This window comes from Oenanthe melanoleuca, chromosome 4 (assembly GCF_029582105.1).
Source record: "Oenanthe melanoleuca isolate GR-GAL-2019-014 chromosome 4, OMel1.0, whole genome shotgun sequence".
Lineage (NCBI taxonomy): Eukaryota > Metazoa > Chordata > Aves > Passeriformes > Muscicapidae > Oenanthe > Oenanthe melanoleuca.
In genome coordinates, this window is record NC_079337.1 from 29,141,140 (window position 1) to 29,152,931 (window position 11,792).

Consider the following 11,792-nt stretch of genomic DNA (forward strand, 5'->3'; position numbering starts at 1 on the left):
CACGCCTTTTCTCTTTCCACATGTCTGATTTTTTAAACTTAATAGTATCCTGATACCAAAGGCTGCAAGTTAAAAACCTACTTTAACAATTCCTGCATTTATTAAATATTGCCCTTTTATCACACATAGACCTCTTATTGACTTACATCTTACACACTACACCTTACACCTGCATCCAGAAAAGCAACTCGTGGAAGCCTTGCAGTAAAAATCATAAAAAACTTGTACCATAGGACAAAACAAGCATGCCATCCATTCATTTTTTAACTGTCAGAAAAAAACACAATCCTGGAGAGTCAACAACACATGAACTTCCTGACCTTTGTGCTGTGATAGTTGCTGTAATTATTGAATAGTGGGGATGGGCTGAGGGCTAAGGAGGGGAATTTTGGGGGTTGGCCTTGGCAGTGAGATAAGGCTACATATAAGGGAGCTGCAGCAGGGAGCACTACAGAGTATTTTTCCCAGTGTGCAGCTCAGCGAATTTGGATCCTGAAATCATGAGCCAGTGCCCCTTTGCGGGGAAGAATTACCTGTGAGTCCTTCCTCTCTCTGTTTTGCTTTATAAAATCAATTCAAATGATAAATTGTTAGTGCAAAATATGAAATCTCAGAGAGGAATTACTATTATTATCAACAAATAGACAGCTGTAGCTGTAGCTATAATTTTGCTATCACTAAATGAATAGACATCATTCAAGGACTTGTCTGAGTATTTGTTATTTGATGAACTAAATGTGATTTTACCAGCTGTTACTGTGACAAGAGGAATTTCAGTTTTTATTAAAAGCCTGCTTTACTGGTTCTGTTTTTCAAAATAAAGCATTGTTTGAATTGTAGATGCATCTGTTAGTAAAAAGGCAGGTGTATTCATAATTCTTTGATTAAATAGTTTACATATTTACTTCATTTTCTTCTTAGATTTAATTTTAACAAGCTATCTTTGGAAGATGAAAATGATGACAAATCTCAAGAAGGAATAAATAAAGCCAGCAAAGGTGGGCTTATCTATGGAGAATACCTACAAGTAAGTTTAAGGATTTCATGTTTGCTGTCCTGGTTGCTCTTACGACTTGAGGCAGGACCTGTGATTGACACTTCTCCCAGAAATCAGTCAGATCTCCAGGTTTAACAGGCACAGGTGCCCGTTTCAGCTGGTGGTTATTTCAACAAGGTGGACTGTGGGAAGACTGCTTAAACTGCCAGAAATGTCGATATTTTGGGGGATTTGGTAGGGAATTATCCATATTGTTAAGCCTAAACTGTAAAGTGACACACCACAAAAAGCTCTCCTTAGTCTGACAATAATCACTTGGCAATTTCTGCACACCAGCAGGCTTTGTGCAACTTCCTTGAAAGTCTGGAATACTTGGCTGGAAAAATCTATTTCAGAAATCTAGGGGCTAGGATGATGACTAGGGGGGAACATAAAAAAAAAATAAAACAAACAAAAACTGCAAAAGCTAGAAATAATTAAGAAATAAGTAAAAATAAAATGCCATAGGTAATAAAATAATCCAGAAGCCACTTTTTTTTTCAGACAGCATGAACTGAAGTGAGAGGAAATAACTCTGTGCTTCTGAACCGCTTTGTTATCATATTCTTTAGAATCTTGCGAAGATTATTTGAAAACAGCTATGATTCGATTGTAAATTTGACTAAGAAAAAACATTTAGTAATGTCAGAACTGAAATTATTATTACTGCCTCAAATCAGAGCTGAGCAACAACATCTTATGCTGATGTTGTTGTATGATTACTCAGAATTTTACTGTGGGAACCCTGTTTTCATGGGATATGGCAGTTATAGATCTAAAATCTGGAAAAGATGATGGATATTTTGTTTTCTCCATTTTTAAATAAATAAATATTTGAAATTACCCTTAAAATTATTTTCAAAACTTTATTACTTGAGGTACCTAAATGTTTCATTTCAGGCAAGATTTTTTTCCTAATTAAAAAGTGAAATTCATACCCAAGACAATTTAGTCAAAATTCTCACATAACCTAGTGTGAGGTCTGTATGTGTATTTTTTATAAATATTATTCTTAACAATTAGCTGTAGGCAGTAAGACTGCCTTTACTAATAGTGTAATTGAGAGCTTTACAGAACAGTTCTTACCTTTATTTTTAAGCTGAACAAAATACTGAATGCTCAAGAACTTGAGAGTGAGAAGAATGGGAAAAAAATCCATGATGAGCATCTTTTCATTGTGACACATCAGGGTAAGTGGAGGAGTGCAGTGATGGTTGGCCAACATTTTTGCCACAGGGAGTTATTTGGTGCTGACACATGCAGTATGATATTTGTTTTCATTTTAGACACTAGCAGAGAGCAGTATCTCTGTCTTTTATCTGTTTTAATATATATAAATTGTAAGGCAGTAATCAACTCTATGCTTGTGAAGTCATAAGTATAGCCTTTGGATTTGGTAAACCAAGATATAGATGATTCTATTCTTAGAGAAATTAAGGTGGTGAAAATCTTGGTGTTGTCCAAGCAACAGGCTGCTTTGCAAGTTATTGTAGGCAAATTTTGTGTGTTGCCTTGTGTCTTCTCTGAAACTTCAGTTTTAACCATCTAGAATCTGTCTAGAAATCAGCACACCAGTTAGGCACTCCCAAATGCCCATATCTGCCTGTTTTTCAGACCCTGGCCTGATGATATTTTCTGTTATTGACAGAAAACACATAGATTGTAAGCAAGTATGGAGTTAGATTTTACTGAAGTATCAGATCTGGACTTTCCCTTTCTTCATTTTGTAATGAACAATCTGTAGATCAAATAACTGATGTGTAAAGCATATTTTAAAAAATTCTGTCAGTATTCTCAACTCTAGATTATTTTGTCTAATACTGTAGGTAAAGGATAGAATACTGTAACAGGTAATAAGTATATGTGTCAGCATCTTGTGCACTGGCAGTGTCCATGCAGGCTATTCATGTCAAATCAACATGTAAGAATTTTTCTTTCTTGGTTCTAAGAAGAACAAAGTAACCTTGAAGTTGATGCTAACAGTGTCTTTCTTCTTGTAGCATATGAACTTTGGTTTAAGCAGATTTTGTGGGAAATGGACTCTGTGCGAGTGATCTTTCAAAATGGTCACGTAAGTTAAATACTAATTTTTGGGAAAATTCAGCCCTGATTTTATCTTTCTGCCTGCCTCTCAGGTTATATTTGGGTTTTCTAGAGAAACATGTATTGTTTTTAGAAACAGCATCAAAAGACCAAATAAAAGTGGCTCTTACATGCTGATAGTACAGATTTTTGATCAGCAAAATCATATTTCCTCCTGAATTATGCCTTTTGTGTAGATAATCTTCCAAGGAATTCCATATTCAAAAATGTTCTCATACTCTCCTGCTAATGCTGGGTAACTGCAGAAACTTAAGTTGGAAATATTCTACCGCAGAAAAAGCAGTTTCAGAAACAAAACTGAAAAGCAGAAGGCTCACAGTATTTTTATGTTGAAAAGTAATTTCTGCCTTGTTTCAATTTCTGAAGTCTACATACTATTTCCTTCCATCCAATATCTGCTGTGAGAACTCATTTTTGTGATTGTGTAATAGTAAATCCAACAGAGAAGCAAGAAATCCAAAGCAGTGTAATACTTTGTGAGAATTTTTGAAAATCACAAATATAAGCAACTCTTCCTATTTGTCGAAAGCTAAACACATGTTATAACAATAGGCAAGAATGGAAAACTTTTGAATTGATACTAAATCCACAGAAAAATATGACTGCATGCAGTTTGACAAATATCTCAATTACATCATTAGAATGTGTCTAAGAAGAAAATTTGAAAGTAGACCAGATTGAAAGAAGAAACCCTCTTTTCATAACGTCCAATGAATATGTTCTCTGTTGTCCCCTATTTTCCTAATTTAATTGGCTTTTTAGTTTAATATTTTATCAAATTACAACTGACCATAATCAGTTCTTAAGAAAAATATTCTGGATTTTTTTTGTGAAAATTGAAGCCTTACTTGCAATCAGAATTTGAAATGTCAATGTTAACCTTAAGTGCACAGCCAGGCAATTAGGGAAATGATCATCACCTGCCATTTTTTGTAGGTTGATATTTCCTGGTTGCATGCTCAGATTTTAGAGAAGTTTAATCCCATTGAAACTGAAATGAATTTTAGCAGACAACTCTGCAGGCGGAGTGTTTAACTTAGTGAGAAAAAGAACTTCTGTGTTTTGCATATAATATTTTCTGTTTCCCACCAGATGTAGTCTTTTCTTCTCTGTTTGCTAACACACCTTTCTGATGAACATGTTTTAGATGTGCTCTCCTGATGCAGCTGTCAGATTATTTTGCTTCTCAACTTTTAAGTAATTAACATACCTGCCTTATGGCTTGTAGACTAGAACAAGAATAGAAATTATTCTGGAATAAATTAAAATAGAAAGTACATAATTTTCATATTATATAGTATTAAGTTACAATAATATTGTAATTATTGGAAATTATAAATTATTTTGCTTTAGAAGTTAATTTCTTTGACTGCTATTTTAGTCAAAACCATAGAAAAGAAAAAAACCCTGTATGACATGCCTACTTTTAATGCAACATCAATTTCCATCTTTGAAAGTTAGAGTTTCAGTTTTAAGTTAAAACCAGAGTGCTCCATTCCATATGAGATTCTGACACTATGGATTTCACATGGGAAGGACTTGGGAACTATAGTAATGTACATCAGTGAAAAGACATGAAATAACTAGGTAGGATCTAGAGAAAACACCATTCTGGTTATGATCTTTATTTTTTCTATAGGTAAGAGATGAGAGGAACATGCTGAAGGTTATTACTCGAATGAACAGAATTTCACTGATTCTGAAATTACTCGTGGAACAGTTCTCAGTTTTGGAAACTATGACTGCATTGGACTTCTTTGACTTCAGGTAAAGACTTATTACTCCTCCACAGCAATCCACATGCTGCTAGTTCCCATCCTTAGAACTGATTCTGAATTTTGCATGTGTGCTGGTGTCTGTCAGCAAGGTGAGAGCTCACCTTGGAGAGGCAAACATGACATTAAAGTGCAAGGGTCAAATTATGAAATTGACCTTGACTGTGAGTCCAGCATGTTCTGCAAAGAAGTGCAAGTGAATTGTTGATGCTTTTGTGTAGGGTGCTGCTGACTGGTTTCCGGGTCAAAAGTTAAAACAGTAGAAACAACAGAAATAGCTCATGGTTCTGCTAGCAATTTAGTTGGAACTCGGTACTGCAGGTTGAAGGCTTGTTCTATAGCAAATCATAGAAGTGCTTGGGGGAGAAACATGCACTCTCTCTAGATTATCAAACAGGTATTTCAGCTGTCTTGGTTTGCATGGTGTTGCCTTGGGTCTGCAGTGCTGGAGGCTTCAAGTGGCTGAAGGAAACATTGCTGTCCCTTGTCCTTTCTCCCCAATAACTTCTGCTATCCAGTAGCAGCTCAATGTATTGCTGGGCTGGATGGTGGGTACCTCTTCTGCCTTCTGCTCAGGCTTTCTCTGGGATATTTTGCCGTGTCTCACCTCTCTCATGGCATTTTTTCTCTTCCCTCACTACAGCTAGGTCCTTTCACCACACTACTATGTGTTACAGCTTCATCCACTGTCTTCCTTCCCTGTATTTCTCCTGCTTGTGTCACTTGTGCAAATCTGCCTTGTTACCTCAGTGCCATCCAGCATCCCATCTATTTCTATATTTTGGTACCCTTTCCCTTCTATCTCTTAATGTTCCCTATTAAAAAGAGCAGGAAACTACGATTTTTCTTCACTTGTTTGAATCTAGCATCACAGTACAGCAAGGGAAATCCACGGGTTAATCATCTGTTTTGATCCATACTTGCTTCAGCTTTTCAACCACATATGGTCATTTGATAAGTAAACATGAGATTAAATCAATGATTTATCTCTGTCATATTCTTGTACTCACAATTCAAAATGCATTACAATTATCTAGCAATGTGGGATTTCGGGTTACTTTTATTAGTTTTTCAGCATGGTCAGATGATTTAACTCTTAAGATTCCCTTTAATGAATCCCACAAAAAAACCCCCACTGGACGTTATAATAGTGGAGCATTTTATACTCAATAGAATAAGGCAATATTCAATATTGCACATATATGTCTTGCAGGTATAGACTATTTAATAATATATATGAATCATGCTGTATATCAAGACTATTTAAAATGCATTCATTGGCATTCATTCATTATTGCTGTGAAATTTTTTGTAACAGCTTTTTGGGATGCAGCTGCTTAGTCTATTTGGAAAGGAAATGATATTCACTAACATTGCCTCCTGTAAATCACATGCACAAAGCTGCTGTTTCAAAGCAGAAATTCACATGCTTATGTTTGCACTACCTGTGTATGCACAAATGATATAGAACTAGAAAATGAGATTATGTTGTATGTATATATATGTAGTTGCATTAAAATTGCTTGTTTTTTTTCCTTTTCCCAAGTGCAGTCATAGAAAAAAAGTCCTCAGATAGCCAGATGTGAAATATTGGGGGTTTTTTCAGAACCAGAGAAGCCCACCCTTGTAAAATAACATCCTGCATTTTTTTATCTTCTTTTCTGCTGTTCCCAAAGATACCATCTAAGCCCAGCCTCGGGTTTTCAGAGCCTGCAGTTTCGCTTGCTAGAGAACAAGATTGGTGTTCCCCAAAGTCTGAGAGTCCCTTATAACAGAAGGCATTACCGTGATAACTTCAAGGGACAGGATCACGAACTACTGCTTCAATCAGAGCAAGAACCAACACTACTGCAACTTGTGGAGGTAACAATGTCTATCTTGGACCATGCTTTGTTTTCCCTTATCTTCCAAGAATGTCCTTCATTAGTGTCCGCAGCAAATTTTTCTACCTTAAGAGAAACAAGCACATTGGCAAATTCTCTGTAAATTGTGTTTTGGATTCTTGACAAATCTGTCATGAAAGAGAGCTAGTTGTTAGTAAACCAACTGATTTTTCACAGCATTTCCCTTTCGTCTGAAAATTCTGGCTGTTAATCTGGTAAACTGCATTGTGGAAGTGTGAGCTAAGAATGCAAATGAACTGTTTTATTTGTGTTGTTTTTCATGACTATAAGCCCTTTTGGGAGGAAAACTTTAAAAATAGTCCCACTGTTACTGATGGCTATTAGAGAGGTTAAAAACTATAGATGGCTCTATGTCTTCCTTCTGAGATTTATCATAACTATAATCCCATATATATGTGGAACAAGATTTGTTTTTCTGTAGTTAAAGATATTCTTAGAGTGAGACAGCTTTTGTCTTCCAACATTGACCATGCAATCTGGAACTTGAGGGTGTTGGTATGGCACCATTATCCAGGTGTAAATCATTCACATGGACATGCTGAATTTAGCAATAAACTCTTCCACAGGATACTAAACTAGAACCATAGCAGTAGAATTCGTGTTGTTATAACTTGTAATTCTAGGATAGTGCAGTTGCATTGTTATTCTTTGAACATATTACTACTACTACTACTACTAGTACTACTGTTATTATTATTATTATTAAAGGCATGGCTGGAAAGAACTCCGGGACTTGATGCAGAAGAATTTGATTTCTGGGGACAATTTGAAGAGAATGTTTTAAAAGGCCTAGAAGAGGAATTTGCCTTGATACAGGTATATAGCGTACTCTTGAACTACCTATAAGCAAAGACACCTGGCAAAATGATATTGTGACATGAATTTAACTTTTAGCTTACTCAAAGTTTCTCACTGCACTTAATCTTAATCAGTCATTGTCTGCAAGAAGCAGAAAAAAAAATGCAAATTCCTCAGGAAATAGGAATATTTTTTAAATTTGACATCTAAGACAATTTAAAGCATGACATATATGCATGATTTGGATTGTAAAAGGGATGGATTAGTATCAATGGAAGGGCTGAAGTTGATTTTACTGAAACTACAACTTCACCTTTGGTTAGCACTTGCATCTACGATCTAGAATAAATAGGAAGTTTGGGCCCCTGAGCTGTGGATATGGAATGTCACTATTAACAGCTCGTTTCTGTTTAACAATATATAGCAATTTGCTGCTATGTGATAATTTGAATTGCACCAGCAAATAAGCACCAGAAAATCCCTGACTATTTTAAGACCTGCAGCTTTAAACACCATTTTTCAATTTTTTCACTTTAACAAAAAAAATAAGAATTTGCCAGCTTCCTGAGAATATCTGTTTATGACTTTCTAACTTACCTAAACTTTCTAATTTACATATTTCTTGCCTGCAACTCTGCGAGGACATAATTTTTTTGCCTTGAAAACAAATAAATCAGAATTCAAACAAATTATAATTAAATTTTAAGGTCTCTAGACCAAAAAATGTGATAAATTACCAGTTTGTTTGAATATTCATTTATCAGAGTTGTGCTGGAATATATTTAATTGTACATTCCTGTATGGTAATTTTACTTTTTTCAAAGGACAATGACTCATGTATCTTATTTAAAAATACAGTTTTTGCATCTAAGATGCAAACTTCAGCGTATTTAAATAAAGGTTGTATAATGAATCATTCAAGTGCTTAATTTTCCCTGTTGAATTCTAAAATTTGTCTTTGTTTTAAATACCAAAGGCGAAAGCAGAATCAGAAGAAAAAGATGACTTATTGTCTGAATTCCAAAAACAGAGAGATGTATTACTTTCATTATTTGATGAAAAACGCCATGAACATCTGCTCAGTAAAGGTAGATTTTATTACCATACGTCAATATGCACTTCATGTGTTTTACACATTACTTAAAAATGTTTGTTACAGCATTAAAGTTGCAGGAGGATAAGCAACAAACTAGGGACACTTTTATTTTGCAGGAGAGAGACGACTGTCCTACAAAGCACTGAAGGGGGCCTTGATGATCTACTTCTACAGGTAATGTTGTAAGGTGTGTCTTTGATGGTGACTGGCAGGAGTAGAGCGGAAGGTTAAGAACAGTAGCACAGGTTCAGTTAGACTGGAATGGGCTGTGGGAAGCAATCTATCTCAGCCCTCCACAGGAACCCTGGTTAGTCAGATACAGCTCAAATGTCAAACCAGGCTGCTCAGCACCATGTCCAGCTGAGTTCTGAATATCTTCAAGGATGGAGGTTTCACATTCCCTCTGGGCAGCTGTTCCTTGCTTGACCAGATGCTGCTTCTCAGACTGTAACTAGTAAATGCCTTGTTCTACCTGTCCTAGAAAGATCTGGAGACCTTTTCCAAGTTCAAAAATAAAGAGGCAGATCAAGACTTACACAGCAGAAGCATTTGTTAAAATATCTACTGATATTTCAGTACCAATTTAGGAAAAGTATACTTTAAGTCACTAAGCACTGGTAAAATGGAACTTTGAAAAATACAGCTTATGCTGAGAGGTGTCACTGTGTTCTCTTTCATTTTCCAAGGGAGGAGCCTCGTTTCCAGGTTCCCTTTCAGCTTCTTACCTCTCTTATGGATCTCGATGTGCTAATGACTAAATGGAGATGTAAGTTGGACTTTTTTGACTGTGACACTCCCTCTTCTAGATGCAAATAAATTGTTCTCTGAGTTACACCCAGTCTTAGAATTGAGCTTTGGAGTTCATACTTTAGGAATGACTCTTTTTGCTTGTACTTTAGCCAAGAGGAAAGATAAAGAGTTGCTTCTGTGATCATTAGATAGGTATAGCTACCACTTCTATGACCTGCTTTAAGTTTACTATCTTCTTTAAGGGACAGGTATCTATTTTAAAACGTATCCCAGAAAGTCATAACAACTTGTCTTGTCAAACATTCCTTCTGCTTCCTTCCCTATCTAGACATACATAAGTGAATGTATAATTCTGTGTTAACAGAGCATAGTAATGTGTAATAATTAGTGTGTTTATTCTGAATGAATGGTAATTTTATATTAATTGACTGAAGAATGACAGAATTAACTCCTGCATTGCTGAAGACCTAATAGTTCTGTAACCCTGTAAAGATCTCTGAATGACCTTTAATAAGTGTGACTGTTCAGTTATGTCTAAATACTGAACATGTGCCATTTACTCCTGTTATATCATTTAGATAACCATGTCTGTTTGGTGCACAGAATGATTGGCAGCAAGGCTGGCACTGGAGGCTCATCAGGCTACCACTACTTGCGCTCAACAGTGAGGTAGAAATAACCTGTTTCCCCTGTCCCCTGCAATAATGCAGTTCATAAATACTCCAGTGCTGGGAAACATATTTCAGATGGTTCACTGGAGGCCAAAGGGCTGCTGACGCTCTTCTGGGACTCTAGCATCTCCTCCTGGTTGCCATACATTTATTTATCAGTGCCATATAGACTCCAAGCTTTCTAGGGCAAAAATAACTCCTTTTGTTCACTCATGCAAAGTGCTATCTATAATTCTCAGTGGAGGGGTACAGGCATTAGAGTGAGAGCAATAGTGTTAACCCTGCATTGTTAGTTTGTGTGCCAGCTAGCCCAAGCTAATGAGATTACACAGGATGGAAGTGAACCCCAGCTACTTTGTAACTGAGTTTCTTCAGTCCCTAGCATGACGTCTAATTGCACAACTTCCTTAAGAGGATCTTTGAGGTTTATTCTCAAAGAGCCATGAACCACCATGTAGTGCTGTGAGCAGCTACTATCATAACCAAGGGAACAGAGGGCAGAGTAGAAAGCAGATGGTTAGACTGATGTTGAAGACTGAATGTCTTCACTGTTGTTTTTAGAAAGCTAACCCACTGCTCCTTAATGTCAGGTTAACATTACTGTTCCTAGATAAATTGTGCTAGAGTTCACACCCTATAGACTCAGCATTTTCAGAAGAAAGATGTTACTATAGATCCCTAGTAAGCCTAATCTGCTATGCCCCAGAAGGTTACGACTGGATTCTTGCTCTGCAATATTCAGGAGGGTTACTGCAAGGAATCTTATTGTTTTTATGAAAAGAAATGATTACTGATTGCATTAGAAATGATGGCCTTCTATGCTGATGAATTTTTTTTTCCAATTGTCTTTTTCAGTGACAGATACAAGGTGTTCGTGGATTTGTTCAATCTTTCAACATTTCTAGTGCCAAGGCACTGGATACCAAAGATGAACCCAAGCATTCATAAATTCCTTTACACAGCAGAATACTGTGACAGCTCCTACTTCAGCAGTGATGACTCTGACTAGCTTGCCTTTCTAGGCTGGTTGCTTTAAAGAACTTCCTGACTTTCACCTTGAGTGGTGCCCCTAAGCCATTCCCACAACGTGTGTGGGTATGTAAATATGTATTTATGTATGACAGCTTTGTGAATAGTACAATTGGCTTGTGAAAGAAATTAATTGCTTGTAGAAAAAATAAACCTGTATCGAGTTAGCCTATTTTAAGACACCAATTCAACCCAATGACCAATTTGACTCTTAGCTGGCTTCTTAAAGCCTACACCTAGAGAAAGGGAGAAAACTACATGCAGTTGTTATGACCATGACTTATTTGTACATATTTTTGTATTTGCTTGTTTGCCTAATGGTTGTTATAATTTATGTCTAGTTGAGGACATGATCAGTCTCATCACCTTCAGAAGAATATTAGTTTCTGAGCTCTAGTGTAATTTAAAAAGGAATTTTGGGTTAAAAGTTTCAAAAGCTAGATTCAAACAAGTAAGTCCTGAATCTACAGAAACCAAACCCTCCTGAACTTATAATACATCAAGAACCATGTTGCTGTCTCTTTACATGTGAATGTAAATCCCTTATGTAGAAATACTCTTTAAAATAGCAGATATAAGTACTTTCTTTGCATTTCAAATAAAGCAGTATTAAAGCTCATCTTTTGTTAA

The 11,792-nt window shown here is 36.2% G+C and overlaps 1 protein-coding gene across 1 annotated transcript; it reads left to right on the plus strand.

Annotated features, from left to right (window-relative positions):
- The first annotated feature begins 355 nt into the window (after positions 1-355).
- TDO2 (tryptophan 2,3-dioxygenase) lies at positions 356-11,781 on the plus strand. The gene is made up of 12 exons (XM_056490273.1): positions 356-535; positions 922-1,027; positions 2,136-2,226; positions 3,037-3,107; positions 4,779-4,906; positions 6,591-6,777; positions 7,527-7,634; positions 8,593-8,704; positions 8,829-8,886; positions 9,399-9,478; positions 10,041-10,131; positions 10,989-11,781. Exons 1-12 carry the CDS (start codon positions 501-503, stop codon positions 11,140-11,142), a joined length of 1,221 nt encoding a protein of 406 aa, XP_056346248.1. The 5' UTR covers positions 356-500; the 3' UTR covers positions 11,143-11,781.
- The last annotated feature ends 11 nt before the right edge of the window (positions 11,782-11,792 follow it).

Bases quoted from the DNA above. Each gene is read 5' to 3' on its own strand.
- TDO2 (XM_056490273.1), top strand. From the start codon at position 501: ATGAGCCAGTGCCCCTTTGCGGGGAAGAATTACCT. The intron at 8,705-8,828 runs GTAGATTTTATT...TTTATTTTGCAG, and splicing joins TGAACATCTGCTCAGTAAAG to GAGAGAGACGACTGTCCTAC. The intron at 10,132-10,988 runs GTAGAAATAACC...TGTCTTTTTCAG, and splicing joins TACTTGCGCTCAACAGTGAG to TGACAGATACAAGGTGTTCG.